The sequence below is a fragment of the Perissodus microlepis genome, chromosome 17, assembly GCF_051167445.1.
Source record: "Perissodus microlepis isolate ML-2025 ecotype Zambia chromosome 17, ASM5116744v1, whole genome shotgun sequence".
NCBI classification, from domain to species: domain Eukaryota; kingdom Metazoa; phylum Chordata; class Actinopteri; order Cichliformes; family Cichlidae; genus Perissodus; species Perissodus microlepis.
In genome coordinates, this window is record NC_140477.1 from 9,354,242 (window position 1) to 9,370,293 (window position 16,052).

Consider the following 16,052-nt stretch of genomic DNA (forward strand, 5'->3'; position numbering starts at 1 on the left):
CTCTGTAATGACATAAAGTCAGTGAAAGCAGGGAGTATCTCACTGATTTCCCAACACTGGACAGAATGTGTTGTACGTGATCTTGTGCACACTTTTGTCAAAAAGCAGAAATCTAAGAGGTTTTTAAGCAGCTGGTTCGTTTGAACTAGAAAAACAACTTACTACAGCAAGAAGACTGTGTAAGGTACATAGAAGTAGACAGAATGTCTACTTCTTACATGTGGCTGTACAAAAGGTGGAACCTGTAAAAGAAAACCCATAAAATCCAATTCAATAAAACTGACACAGCTGACTATATCATGGAAAATGCTTTGTAAATCCATTCCCTTTGTGGGATCTGAGAGGTGGTATTGCTCAGCCGAGCCATGATAATTCAAGGAGAGCTCCAGGTCTGGTGGGTCTGGTACTAATATGATTAGCACATATCTGGGGGATTTAAAACTGTGATTTCACAATTTGAGTGTTTCCTTAAAAGATGGACTTTTAAACTTTCAGTCTGTCTTTTATATCCCAGATCAGAAATCAGTGAGTCAATGAACAATACCAGGAAAATGTAAAGGCCAGAAATCAGTAATGTCCTCTATCAAAATATCATACTTCAAAAGATCAAAAATGTCATTTCACTTTATTAGAATTAGATTCTGTCAAGGACAAGTCATCCATTAATTCAGTTAGATTTTAAACAGTACTTTTACTTCCTCCCTGGTTCTCATTCGCACATGAGTCTGAGTATATAATACTGTTTACCTTATGTCTGCGATGGACTGTAAAACTGCCACCAGAGCATAAATATTGTTATCTTGTCTTCTGACAGATTTGTCTCTCTCTTTCCTTTCTCGTTCCTTTTGAAGTTCCGCCACACCAACATCAAGGCTGTAGCTACTGCGGACACTGAGGTCATGTCATCTGCATTTGTGTCTGTGTTGGGCTTTAAGAAAGAAAAAAACGAAACGTCTGTGGAGAAGGTACCAGAAAATATGTAGATATACTCTGTGCCTGGTCAAGATTTGTTTTTGTTGGATTAGGATATGGGGCAGTCCTAATCAGCATGATTTTTTTCTTTTTCACTGCAACAAAATGATCCCCAGGACCTGCTAAAATTCTCATCAGGAACCACACACTGGATGTTTGAAAAAAAGCTCCCTCTTGTACTACTGGAAACAAAATAATAAACTTACGTATCAATCTATGTTTTAGTAGACGCCTAGCCCCGCCCACTTTACACAAGCCCATCCAATTAGCTCATCCCCTCCTCAGAGGAGTGATCTGTATTTCCGAAACTCCGGGCTGCTTGTTCATTGTACTGAGTCAGCGGCCATACGCAAATCGATCCAGAGGAGGGCTGTGCTATGTAGGCTGCACTCTACATAAGCTCTCAACCTGCGGGACTGCGCGCACATACTGCCGACTGGAGATCACAGGTAGCATCTGGGGGCTTGACTTACACATCAGAGGCTCTGATTTGTGCTTATTTTCACAAGGACAAGCTTAAATCCAGGATTGTCTGACGAGACCTTTCATACATCCTCCGTTCCTGATCTGCCCATCGGGTGCAGAGAGCAGTACAATGCGGCGGCTGTGCTGTTGACTAATTGGACACCCCCTCCACCTTTTTTTCTTCTTCTTTTATTTTGCTTTTTTTGCCGGTTCTTACTCAAGGAGGCACATTTCCAAATCAATGATGAAGCTCAAACCAAACCAGACCAGGACATACGATGGCGACGGTTTCAAGAAGAGAGCGGCATGTCTGTGTTTCAAGAATGAACGTGAAGAAGAGGTAAGAAAGGTTATCCCAGTGTGACGCTGTTTTCCTGCATCTTATCAACAATATGCAGCGTTTGTGTGCTGTGACTTTGTGGCCTAATCAATCTGCATCTAGCAGCCATTCAAAGTGCACAGGGATGCTCGTTTTCAAAACGCACAACGATCCGTAATAAGACACACGGGCTTTGATTTATGGTGTTGCCTACTAGGTGTAGTTACGTGTTTGCTGGCAAAGCCGCTGTCTTTTTGGTTTGTGTTTGAGTGCTGCTGATGTGCCTTGGGCCATCCAGTTTAGGCTAGTTTGAGGAGCACGTAGAGAAAAGGGGGGGAAAAGCGGTGCTGTCGAGCCACCTTCACCTAGCATCATACGAATTATAGTATGTTTGTTTCAAAATAAAACACACGGGCAGCAGCGCAATGTGAAACTGCCCTCTCAAGTAAGGCGGAGCTCTTATTGTGAAAGTAACTTCCGGTTAGCTTTTCGCTAGCTTGAAGCAACGAGCAGAAGGGGGCGAGGCGCTCACTTGTACGTTTCCTTTAGTAGAGGGTTTAACAGTGGCGTGGGCTGAGCGGGGGGTACAATATATGCCACAGGTCTACTGCTAAATATATTCATCAGATGTAGGGTCATTTTAATATGACAATAATGTAAGCGTCCATGACCGAGCAGCTTCATTCACGGTTATGCTGCATCCCGCCGGCCTTGGGCGGGCTGCTGCGTAGCAATACTGTTGATTAGGATTTAAAGGGACCATCACATGTAAATAATGAATGGATGTGACAGGCTCTGATGGGCAGTGCTTTAGACCCACCTCAAAGGAGATTTAAGGTAACCTAAAGCAGGGCTTTAGTGAGACGTCTGCCAGATTTTAAACTACCATAGTTTTCTATTTTATTTTTTTATTTTGTGGGGTGACTGTTTCCTCCCCCTTTTTTTGCAATATTTTTTTGTAACTACAAACCCCCCCCCACCCCCACCCATAAATATCAAAAGCTGTAAAAATGGAGTTTATATAATGTCTCTGTCTGCTAACTGGTCTGGTTAACTGGTTTACGTGCATGAATGTTTCACCAGTAAGTGACAAAAGTCAAGGCTGTCCCCTGCATATTCTGGCTTGACTATATTTAGCCCTTTTTTGGCCTGGCATAAACAAAGTGTTACACAATGTGCAGTAAAGACATCACTGTCTGCTGTCACTAGACAGCCACTAAGAGCTCTGCCTTGGCTCTCCAGTGTTTGGCTGTTAAACACACTATATCAGGAATTTTACAAGCATGCAAACAGTATATCTGCTTGTTTGCACATGTGGACGTGGTATGCTGTTGTTATGTAAGATTTTTTTTTTTTTTTAAATGCGTAGCCATAAAAGAAATAGAGATACTGTGCAGAGATGCAGTTTTGCTTTCTTTAGAATTGTTTTGGTTTGGCCATTTTTACTTGCATTAGTGTACTGTAATATTGTGACAACAGAAGGATGTAGGTGACTACTACCCTCAGGACTTTAACAAGCATGTCTGGGTTCGCAACCACAAACATGACTCAGCTTTAAGTAAGAGAACTGATGTGATGCTCTTACTGTAACTGGGTTGGCACTAATGGTGATTTTTGAAGACGATTCACATGTAGTGTAGGCTTTGTAGTAACACACATATACACTACATATAGACATGTAGACATTGGATACCTAACTCTGGTGGAACAGGAGCTCTAGATCTGCTCAGCTGTTTTTGTTTTGGAAGGGAAAGGAGAAAGCAGGGCCCCTAAGGCCAGATACTCTGTGATAGCAATAGTTTAACTTTGAACAGTGAAAAATGGGAAGCTGATAATTCAAAGAGACAGACAAGTTGGTTGAGCTGGTGGAATTACATTTCATCACCACAGTGCTAAGTTGTCAAAACGAATAATTAAGCAAGAAGAGCCAGTGTTTTTATGTGTGTCTACTCTAAGTCTAAACATGTCAGTAATATGAAAGCCACATATGTTAGTGTGCTAACATATGTGGTTAATGTGATGCATCATAGTAAAAGGATTTCAGCACTGTTTTCCCCAGTGGTCATCGCTTTGTATAATTCAATCAAATTGTGTGCTCACTGAATTATGTAATGTCCGTGCTGCCTCAAAGCTGCAATATGGCTATTTTACAGTCACCTTCAGTCCATTTTGGCTTTCCAGCCTGAAATTTTCATTGTTTTGCTTTGCTTTGGTCCTCCCTCTTTCTTCAGCCTTTTGTCTGCCGCTGTTGGTCTAACAGAAAGGCCTGTACAATACTTTCTAGCTGGGCCATAAAATCTTCAACTACTAGAGCTACAGTTGCTCAGATTTGCTAATTTAGTTGTCTACCTTCTTAATGTGCTTCCAGTGGTTTAGTGTTTAACACATTCACTCGGCGAGCGAAGGGTCACTTGTTCGTTTCCAGACGCAGACAAAAATCTCTTCAGGGGTTGTGTCGGGAAGTAAAACTGGTGGCGAATCAAACAAGGGGAGCTACCTGCTCTGTCGACCCTTTTGTCTAAGCCAGAATTCAGTTCTTGGGTTCCAGTGACCTACCATTATCTCATGGTTAGCACCAGGGTCTCTTCGGTCAGTTTTGGGGGTTCTCCGTGACCGCGCTGACTTGTTCGCAGAGAATTTACATTACAGTGCGCCCCAGGTGGTGAAGTTTAAGCTAACATCTCAGAAATATAACAGGAATAACTACTTGGCTGTTTGGCCCTGAGCTACAGCTATTCAAAGGTGTGCGCAATGGAGTAGTATCAACACTTTAGAGTAGGGATGGGTATCGAAAACCGGTTCTTGTTGAGAACCGGTTCCCACTGTTTCAATTCCTTGGAATTGTTTGCCATTTTTGCAAACGATTCCCTTATCGATTCCAGTCGCCCCGAATGACGTCACCACGTTGCGGAGCGTCATTTACCTGGCAGGAAACACGGCGGCTCAAACGCTCAAAAGTTTGGTTATACTTTACCAGAACGGATGACAACAGGGCGACTTGCAATACTTGAAAAGTAGATATTTCATTTAAGGGAGGAAACACTACGAATATGCAAAGGCATTTGCTCACAAAACACGCGATGACCTTAAATGAATGTCGGAATGTCGTGTTTTTAATTTCGCTCCGGACTCGTGAATCTCAACCCAGCAGCAGCGGTAACGTTTGTACGTCCTCTCCCGTTAATGCGGCAGGTAAATAATCAACTAACAGTGCATATTATGTTAGCGCGATCTGCCTTATTACAAAACCTGCCATTACTGTGCATTTAGGTGACCATGATGAGAGAGAGAGTGGCTGGCTCAGATGCTGCCAGTTCTTGCTGCAGTTTACCGGTAGCGTCTCCTTTCAGGCCAGGATAGACGAATGTCACCGAGCAGTGACTAAGTTTGTGGTAAAAGGCTTGCACCCATTTGCCACAGCAGATGCCCCGATTTTCGGTAAGTGAATGTGTTTAATTGTAGGCAGGGACATTACTGGATATTCTTGTGTAATTGCTACAGAATAATTTATCTTATACTTTGTTATTGCTACAGAAGAATATTTATTTTACATTTACAATTTTTTTTCCTGGGGACCCTGTGACACCCCATTGAAGAGCCGTAGGCTGGATCTCTTAAGATCTCACTGTTGGGTTTGTAAGGCCATGTTACTCCTAAATTTCTATCTTGTTCAAAGAGAAGATATAAAACAAAGTTCTAAGCTAATCGACCTTAGTGTTCTCCTTTTTTAAAAAGAATCGATAAAGAATCGATAAAGAATCGAATCGTTAAACAGAATCGAAAATGGAATCGGAATCGTGAAAATCTTATCAATACCCATCCCTACTTTAGAGTGAAGAATATATTCTTGCATTCACCTGAGTGTCACAAACTATGACTCCATATAAATGCAAAGCAGTTTTATAAGGTGATGATGTCACATGGTATTCTTGCTTGAAAGCCACCACCCCCATGTCAAATCTAGCAGTTGCCGTCAGAGGCTTTTAACACAGTGAATTTTAATGCCATAAGTGTTATCAGGATAACAGTTTTAGCAGTAACCTCTGTGTTTCTCAGATTGTACCCCGTGGTTTGATATTGAAAGTATCCCAGCAAGTAACAAATGCTGTCATCATGGAAATGGTGGTGGCCGGTTACCAGTTTGAGAAGACTCTACGTCTTAACGTCAAGAATGAAGTCGCATGTGTTCTCTGCATTTGTATTTTGTGCTGTTTTCCTCTGAAGTCGCTTGTTTATGACTCTTATTAGTTGTCGTATAACGCAGCCACTATATTAATGTGTCAGCACCATCAATCATGTCTCCTGCGCTCCTCTTCTTTGGTGTCTGTGACTTTACATCATTCTGTCCTCCGGTTGCCTGCCTGGCATGTGGAGCCTTCTTTATTTGACAGCTACAGGCGGTTCCCCATGGGGAGGAGGTGTTTATGTCCTCCAGAATATTCCTCCCTGCTGTTTCTGTTTTGAGGCCATGCCAGAAGACCGACTCTGTTTTTAACTAACAGTGGTTCTGAAAATCTTTTGCCTATTCATGAAGTTAACTAGTGTTCAGTGAGGTTGTGTAATCAGTGACTTCTGGGCTTTACAGCATACACGTCTTTACATTGAAGTCTTTAAAGATGACTCATGTGTATTTCGCTATCCAGAGGAGACTTATAGACACACACCCTGTTTCCTTTTTCACACTGGTGGAACACACAAGTGGTATGCCACTGGTAAACATGCAGTGTTATATGTACATGGTAAAAACTCTGAGCAAGTTGCTGCTAAATTTGCATCCACCATGCAAAAAGTTACAAAGTGCCCAAACAGTTCATGTCTTATGGCTGATTTGGATTTCTGTGGTGAATCTTTGTAGGGGTTATATCGTAAGCTATATAACCATTCATGCTTGTGCATGGCGTTAATTACCTTGTGGTCATATCCCACTGTTTTATGTGATGCCAGCCACGATAGAAACAAATAAAATCCTAGGACTTTTCTGTTTCTTTCTCTCTCTTTTTTCCCCTTCCCTAATGGATTTGTCCCTCATGTTTTGCCTCTTTGTGAATTCTCTCACATCCATTTCAGTGATTTTGGTTTGGCAATGTCCCTCATATGTGAGTCCTTATATCGAAGCTTGATTATTATTCCTCATGCTAGGGCGTAAATCTTATCTCATTGATCAAAGACTGTGGCGAAAAAGCAAATGGAAATGTATAGGCTCGAACAGGCCAGTCACAATAGTTCCATTTGTTCCATTTTCATTTATTTACATTTCCAGGTAGATGCACGCCAGATTACACTGTAGGGTTTCACAAGGGTTTTGTAGTTGTCGTTTGTAGTGTCACCATTGGCATATATTTACCAAACAATACTTTCTTTTTGATACTAACATGCATATGGTACATCAATTATCAATAATGTTGCCCTGCCACCTTTAAGGAGGTTTGTCACTCTTCCTTCTCCTATAAAAGAATTAAAACTTGGAATATGCTTTTATGATGTCTTACGTTGTCAAAGGAGGAAAAAAGCAGTAAACAGTCCCTCCCCCAAGGCAATTTTTCTCTTCTTTTTTATGGCTAGAGAGTAAACATAGATGTAAACCAAATAATGTAAACAGTGTAAGGAAAGGTTAGTAAAAATACGTATTGGTGGAAAAAACTATAATAAAATACAAACATGAAGGAAATGTTTTCAGTCTTAGTCTTCCAGTTTTTTATGTTATGCAAAATAACAGCTTCTGTTAACTAAGGTAAGAAAGACTCCCTGCTTGAACTGTATGTTGACCAATCTTGGTTACGTGCTTATTCCGCCCCTAAAGACCCATTTTAAGTAAGTAAGTAAAGTTTATTTATATAGTCATTTGATGGCTTAAAATACCCTGCCTGTTTTTGACTTCTTAACCCTGGAAAAATCGGTCTAGTTTTGCTTGTTATTTTTTAAAATTACAAAAAAATCAAATTGGAGGAACTGTAATAACTCTGCCCAGAGGCCTCTCCTCTAGCCCGACCTTCTTTCTGAACATAAGTGGGTTTTCAGTGCTCAGAGTTCACCATCAGCTGACTGTTGACCTGCCATCCAGGTGTGAGTTATTTTGTTTTTTGAGTTTTTTGGCCTCTTTAAATTGTAGCTTGTGTGCTGTTTTTGTACTAACTGGTCTTTTTGTTCGGTGGGTTGCTATACAGCTCAGAAGGCGGAGCTTAGTTAATCTATACTATATATTATTTTTTTAGTTGATAACGGGAATACCAGTTCACGTGACTGTTCAAGTTACTGAAAATAAATGAACAAACGGTTCAAATAAAAGTGTAATAATGATAATTATATAAAGGAAATGGACATATTTTGCCAGTTCTTTTACAACATGTAACATGGTTTCTTTTTATTGTGATCAAAAGGACTTGTGTTTGGGAAATTCTCTAAATTCTTGAATGTAGGTGAATGGCCTAAAGAGATTGCAGGTCCATATTTGGCATTGGACAGGTGAAATTGTGCCCTACTGCTGCACTTCTGTATGAAATATGGAGCAGTGTGAAGAAGGAAACCTCTTTAATTAAAGATGGTTTGTAAAATGTAGATTCCAGTCTCTACATTCCAAAATTGACCCAACCCCTCTTTTCTTAGGGTGGATGAATATTTCCTCTTCAACAACAACTAAACGCTAAAATCAGCTTCGTTGTTGCTGCCCCGGAAACACTGTGTTTTGTATACATCGCGCACTCACTGCTTAGCGATCTCCCCTTAATCCTCGCCGGCTGCAGTTCAGCACACGCACTGTTAAGACGTGAGGACCTTTTGGCACACCCGTGAAGTCGCCAAGTCGGTGAGCCTGCATGGAACCTCTTGGCACAGTAATGACTTCTGGCAGGTGACATTCACATTTGTAAAGGAGGACATATAAAATCACTGCTGCACACTGACAAACACAATAAAAGATCTCACTGGCAAAAGCCCTCCTGTTGTTGAGGGAGCTTACCGAGGCAGGTTACCAGGTTCAGCTTTGCACATTTCTTATAGTTTGCACCCTCCTGAGAGAACGGCAGGCCCTGCACCAATGCTGCTTGTACTATTTGTGTAAATGCCTCTTCTTTTAACGCGTCATTTACTGTCCATTATGTAAGCTGTACACCTGTCATATAACATAAAAATCTGTTGTGTGATGTTTCTTCTTAACATTTTCATCACTAGGGAAATCTTTGCACACATGCACTTAACATCAGTTCCCCCTCACCCCCACCCTAACCTGCAGTCCGGGAATAAGCAGGTGGTTGAGTCGGGCATGTGAGCAAGACACCAGCCGGCAACTGACAGATAGGGCTCCAGTCATGTGCCGTATCAGTCAGACAGTCTGTTTGGTCTTCAGCCCAGGCAATTTAGAAGAGCCTCAGAAAGCCTCGTGTAGCCGCGGCCACAATCCCATTAGAGAACGTAAGGGAAGCCATACGAAAGCTGAGGTGGGATTAAGCGACAGGCTGACTTCTCTCACAGATTACTGCATATGAAGTCAGTTAGGTTGCGTTGTTCACCATCTGTTGCACATGCTGCTTCACAGATTTCTCACACTAATTCATGGACGTTCACTGTGTGGCCCCTTTGCCCTGACCGGCGCCCCCGCTTGTTTGTCGATGCTGGATTATGACAGAAAAAGGAAAAATGCTAAAATGTGCTAGAATCACGCTTAAATGAACCATCAGAGACTGTGACAGAATCCTGCTTTGTTTATTTTTTTTAAACATACTTGTTGGCTGTATGTGTTAATGATGATGACACAGCTAAATGCAATAATGTTCATAGCAGCTGTTTTCGTGTTTCGTATGTGGATACTGCCGCAAACCGCACACACAGGCACATCTGATCTGTACGTATCAGTGGACACTGCAACTGTCGTGTAATTCAAACCCCAGCGGGCCGCTCGGGAGCACTGACAGAATTTTAGGGGCCCCCAGCTGAGTTTACAAGCATTGTCCGCTGAGTTCATGTTGTGTCGGGACCACATGGACACTGGTATTAATTAGGGTTGAGTATTTTCAAGAATGGGCATCCACATGAAGTGGTGGGGGGGAAAAAAAGAGTAAATAAAGGAGTAAAAACTGGATTATTTGCTCAAAGGAATATATATTTATCTAAATGTGTGTAGCATCTTTATGCAACTCAATTTGTCTGCGTGACAAAAAAAACCCCTTTTGTATAAAGTCAAGGGGATATGGACTACACTGAAAGTACTTTCACCTGGTCCCTTATTTAAATGGTCGCTACAATGGATCAGTCCACACTGGATTGATTAATTTGGTACAAAGCAATCATCCCATCTATGAACTAGCTTGTAGCTCCTGAGCCTTGGTTTGTGTTGTCTCGTGGTCTTGAATCTGGTGTTTCTCATTCGTAAGAAAAAAGCATGCACCATGGAGTCACTCCACTAAGAGCATTAAATGTGCATGGATCCTCTTAAAGAGATCAGAAAGTAGTGAAATAAGACCACCTGTGTCTCCCTATAGTCCACAGCTGTCTGCGTTCAGTTCTGCGAGTGAGTGTAATCCTGTCTTTGGCATCTTGTGAGCGACGCTAAGGCAACTCCAACCATCAGTCATTTTTTTAATGATGTTTTGAGTCCCAAGGGTCATGGTTCATGTCCTCAAGTTGCAATATAGGCCACTGAAACTCTGTATGCTCCTGTGTGCTTTAACTCCTTTGGTTTATTGGGGTTTAAGGTAAAAATAATAACTCAGTCTGCATTTCCTAAAGTTTTTCTTTTTCTTTGACAGGTTCTGCTGGTCAGCAGCAGTCGGCATCCAGACCAGTGGATCGTCCCCGGAGGAGGGATGGAGCCAGAGGAGGAGCCATGTGGTGCAGCAGTGCGAGAAGTGTTTGAGGAGGTAAATAAATCTGTGTGCCCTGACTTTGTTTTAATGTTATATAAGTCAAGTTTGAAGTCTATAAAGTGAAATAGGTTTGAAGTCTAAAGGTAAGGGTGAGAGGTTTTTGAAGGGGTACAGTGTCAGCAGCTGGGTGAGTGAGGAGCCTGATGGTATTTCAGAGTTCCCCCTGGTTGAGAACCTTGTGTTCTCAGCAACGTCAGTGGTCTAAACTTGGCTCTTCACTGGATTCCTGTGCATTCACAAACCCTGTAGCCTTTCCTTCTGGACACATCAGTGGGGCAGACTGACACTTGAGCAGATGTCATATGTCTTAACAGTAATTTGAGGCCTGTGAACAGAACTCAGTACATCTGAATTAATAAAATGACTGTTATGAAAGGGACTCTCTCATATTACTGTAATAACAATCTGCAGAATTCAAGCAAGATTCTTTTTATTATTATTATTGTATTCTTACCCAGTTCATGACCCAGTACAGTATAAATGACAGTGAAATCTTTTATATTGATGTTATATGTCGACCTTTGACTCTGTGTAGCTCGTAGCTTTGCTACTAGTTTCTGCAAAAACTGTCATAGGGGTTTAATTTGTTCAGTCCTGATATATGTATTCTTTATTTGTGGGCAGTTATCTGTTGGACTGTCCTGAATGTTGAAACGCTGTGTTGATGCAGAACACTGCTTTTCTGTTGTTTTCACTTTCTATTCATCTCTGTGACTGACCTTCTACAGAGGCCATAGCTACTTGAGCCTTCCAACAAAGAAGTATACTCTGTGCTTCCCAAACACTACAGCCAGTAGAAATGAATGATTTTCTTTTCTCCTTTATCTTTTCCTCAGGCCGGTGTGAAGGGCAAACTAGGACGCTTGCTTGGTGTATTTGAGGTAAGCTTTTCACAGGACAGGACAAAATGTGCAAATTGTATAAAATCTGCAATTATTTACTTTAAAATTGGCAAATAAATGTAGGTGTGAATTGCATGATTTATTGCATCGCTGCATTGTAATTAAATATACATCTGTCTCTGATCCTTAAAGCAAAACCAAGATCGTAAGCACCGAACGTACGTGTACGTATTGACTGTGACGGAAACCCTAGAGGACTGGGAAGACTCTGTCAACATAGGTAAAGTTTTGCTTCATGTCCTCCCCTTAAGCATCAATACTTGCGGTTCTGAGTGCTGCTGCTTACACCGTACTCTGTATTTTTTATTTATGTGAAGACTAGAGTACTGCACAGAAACCACACAGGCACTGGCAGTTACAACAGGTGCCTATAAATCTAGGCCACTGATCATTACTGCAGTGGTACTTAGCTGCAGTATATTACAGCTGTCAGTGCGGCGGACGTCAGTATCCAGTCTGTGTAATCCAAAGCCTAATGTATCCCCTCTGTTCTTGCTTTGAACTCTGAAAACCTTTATAGCAGATGTCAGTTTGGTCTGTACATGAATATTTGAAGGTTTTCAGGTATATATATATTTGAGTTTCAAGATACAGCATCCATCTATATCTATAGTATCTTCACCCTACTTTAATGCATCTTATTAAGTATGCAAGTTTGCCTCATTGTGACATTCTGTGAAATGTTTCAATTCAGTGGCACTGTGTTTTTTAATTTTTTTTCTTCTAACAAGTGAAAATGGGGTAACCTGCAGAAGCTGTTAAAGCTCAGTCCATTTTGTCTTTTGATATGAAGTCAAATCAGCTTGTGGAAAAGAGAAAGAAGGGGTTACGTGGCTTGTTCTGCACAAAAGTTACAGTTTGTGTGACAGTGCACTTTGCTGGTGATTAAGAAAACCTGATCTTCAGTTCTCTGTCTCCCTCTGCAGGTCGTAAGCGGGAGTGGTTCACCGTGGAAGAGGCCATCAAAGTGCTGCAGAGCCACAAACCCGTTCACGCAGAGTACCTGCGGAGGCTCCAGCTCAGCTGCTCTCCTACCAATGGAAACTCCATCCTCCCGAGCCCCTCATCAAACGACAACTACCCCCATTACAGCGCTACACCCACCACACCCTCGACGGGCAGCGTGCTGGGCTCCTCCTGCAGATAGGACTGCAACTCAACCTCCTGTCCTGTCTAGCTGAGACAGTTCACCTAAAGTCTGTACAGTCTCGTGCATGAATCTAAAGACTTTTTCAGAGTTGTGGCTCTTCTTGTATGTATAGTTTCTAATCTTAGCTGCAGGACAGACCAAAGCCATTGCCAGAGCTGTGTTAAAGACTGAGCAGGAGAAGCTGGGAACACTCTGGCAGAGAAACTGTGATTGTGGCTAAATCGAACACTTTTCTTTTGCTGGCAAACGTCAGAATGAGGAGCTGAAGTTTGGGACGAAGAAGCTGCAGACTCTGCTGGTACGAGTGACCTCGTGAAGGAATGCCTTACAGAAACTTTGTATGAATGTGGTATTGGGGTTGTTTTGTTTCACTGATGGTCCTTTTTATGTCATTTTATTTGAACGAATATGCTGCGTGAACTCTAATAAAGCGTAGTCGACAGTGTTAATTGGTAAGAGACTGACACGTTGTATTTTAATGTTAAAGCGTGATTTCCTTTCCACCATGTTAACCATTAACTAATGACAAAATACAGTTAATTGATCTAAATTAGTATTTTCACTTAAACTTGGATGTTGGTGTTAACAAATGCAGCTGGAGTGAAGGTACTGGAGTATTTCAGTTAACCATTAACCTGTAAAACAAAAAAAAAAACAAAAAAAAAAAAAAAGTTTCTACCTCAGTGAGCCTAAACTGGATATGATGATCGCCATGGTCATGTCACAGAATGATAGCACTGCTGTGTTTATAGTTAAACATGAGCCAGTGTCTGCGAAGTTGAGTGTCAGCCAACCTTGACTGATCAAACACTGCTCTGATGTCAGTTTATGACCACATACCTTTTTATCAGTGCTCGGTGTTTCCCCACTGAAAAGTATTCAGAAGTGCAAATTACGACCTTGCTGGGGTCGTGTGGCCGGGCTCAACTTGAGATGCTTGGAGGGAGGGAAGTGCATTGCTGTGATTTGTGCTGAATGAAAACAATTGAATGATTGTCTGCTTTTCCTTTAACCAGCAGCAGTTTTCTCTCTCTTGTCTCGTGGTGCTGTTTGAAGAAACCGTCCACTAATTACATTTCCACATAAACTATGATTGCTTTGTCCTGTGTTTGCACAGGGCTGCAATTAATGCATCAAATGACTTGACAATGACATTTTTTTCCCCTGTTGATCTGTTAATGTCTTGGTTTATTCAATGCTGCCGGGGGAGGGGCGAATATCTACTGGATCAGTGAGTTAAGTGATGCAAAGCAAAGGTAAAATGATCCAGTGACATAGTTTGATTCAAAGAAAGAAACAGTGCATTTTTAATCTGTGATAATTCTTACCATTTCCAACACAACCTTTGCCGAAAAACCCATATGTATACATACGTATACATACGTATACACATACATATGTATAAAAATAAAAGAAATCCATCTTCCTTTTCAAAAGCCAAAGAAAAGTGGCTCACCCCAGCTTTTAAATGTCACGTTTCCTCCCTGAAAACAGACTCCCACTCTCTCCTGCTTTGACGGCTGAATGACGACTAGTTACCACACACCCGATTTGTAAATAGTTTTGAGGAGAACCGCTGACAATGTGTTTTTAACCGAAATGAAGCTGTAATTTCTCTCTTTAATGTTTTATATATTTTTTTTTTAACAATGTACAAATGGCAGAAAAAGAAGACCTGTAGGAACTCTCCCTGACCCCCCACTGAGTACGCACACTACAGGGTATTTGTATCACAACATAGTGACGTGCCACAGGTTTAGGATGTGAAGGTCAGCTGGTGTTTGTGTTGAGGTGATGGAGGGGGGTGCATCATGTAATAGTTGTATTAAAATGACTGACAGCAAAGAATGAGATTATATGGATGATAATCTGAAACTTTAAGCTGAAAACCTTTTTAACAGACACAGACGTCACACAAGTATTGACCCAGAGTAAACAAGGATTTATTTTTATTAGTATTATTTTTTAATGCAGATGTATGAGACATGCAGAGGGCTGGTGCGAACATCAAAGATCAGATGAATGCATTTGGAAATGAAAACGGTGGTACAATCTAGGCGTTTCTCATTCTTTTGTAGGAGTTCAGTCATATCTTCAGATTTCATGCCACGTCTCACTTTATCTTCCCAGTAGATGCTGCTCTTTCACAAAACCTTATCTGCAGTATCGTAAAATAATACAGCGGTTCAGCTCGCGTAAAGTCTCGGCCTGTTTCTATGTGTGTCTGGACAGAAATATGATGTGCCAAATTAAAGGAAAACAGTTTGTATCCTTATGGGAGGTAAAAGAACTTGATGTTAGTGTTTTAATCGTCTATATCGTAGAGCGAGAGGGTGGAAAAAAAACATCTCAAACACTGTTTGATAAAATCTTTGTGTTATTTCAGAATATGATTGTTTTATAATGTGAAAAATCTCTTTCTAAATCCAAACTGCACCCTACATTGTTCAGATTCTCATGAGGCGGTGATTCTTTACCTTGCACCGTTTTGAAGTTGAACACATGCGACTGAGTCAGACCACAATCTGAACGTGAGCCCAACTTGAATCCATTAATCCTGATGTTCTACAGCTCCCAGTCACATCTCCCTCCGCTTGTTGAGATGCTGTTGGATGCTTGGATCTTTGCTGATCTGTGATTGGTCTTACTGTAAACAAGGCAAACTAAAGATTTGTTATTGTTTATCTTAATATGCACAGCAATGTTTCATGTGAAAGTGGGTTAAAGAATTGGAGAGGAAAGACCTTTGGAGAAGAGTGCATTAAAGAGGAAAAATCTTATTTCAACAGTTGTTGAGGATTTATTTAACTGATTGCAGCATATACTGTTTTTTAAATGTTTTTATATGCAAGAATTATTTGTCAAATTAATCCATAGTGTTTGTGTGTGCGTTTATATATGTATGTATGTGTGTTTGCTAGCTGATATACTAGAGTAGGACAGTTTTCACATGACAGGAGCTGAAAAATTACCTTTAGAACAAGTTTCACGATGGAGTGACTATTACAGAGCCCCTCAGTCTGGAGAGTACAGCAAATCCACATTTCATCAAAGTACCTGAGTCTTGAGTGCAGCTTTACCATAAGGTTTAACACAGCTGAATACAGGCTAATGTCTCTGAGAATCGAGTCAGACTCACACAGAATTAAATCTCAGGCTTTTTATGATTGTGAGGGAGCTCTCACTGATCAAAGTCAAGGCAGTAAAAGTTTTTTTTAGTAGCCGTAATTTACAACTTGTGAAAGTCAAACGCCGGCTCCTTTGTCTGGAAGGGCATACCTGCTGGACCCAGTTCCTCGTAGCCATCAGCAGTTTCCTTTGAACACAACAGCGCAGTGCACATCACAGAGATCTGCTGACAAAGTCCCCAACGTACTAACAGTTAG

At 41.2% G+C, this 16,052-nt stretch overlaps 1 protein-coding gene across 1 annotated transcript; it reads left to right on the forward strand.

The window, feature by feature from the left end:
• The first annotated feature begins 1,277 nt into the window (after nt 1-1,277).
• On the forward strand, nt 1,278-15,446 carry nudt4b (nudix (nucleoside diphosphate linked moiety X)-type motif 4b). The gene is made up of 5 exons (XM_084910303.1): nt 1,278-1,777; nt 10,498-10,608; nt 11,451-11,495; nt 11,649-11,736; nt 12,443-15,446. The coding sequence occupies exons 1-5, from the start codon at nt 1,679-1,681 to the stop codon at nt 12,661-12,663; spliced, it is 564 nt and encodes a 187-aa protein (XP_084766429.1). The 5' UTR covers nt 1,278-1,678; the 3' UTR covers nt 12,664-15,446.
• Nucleotides 15,447-16,052: the final 606 nt, after the last annotated feature.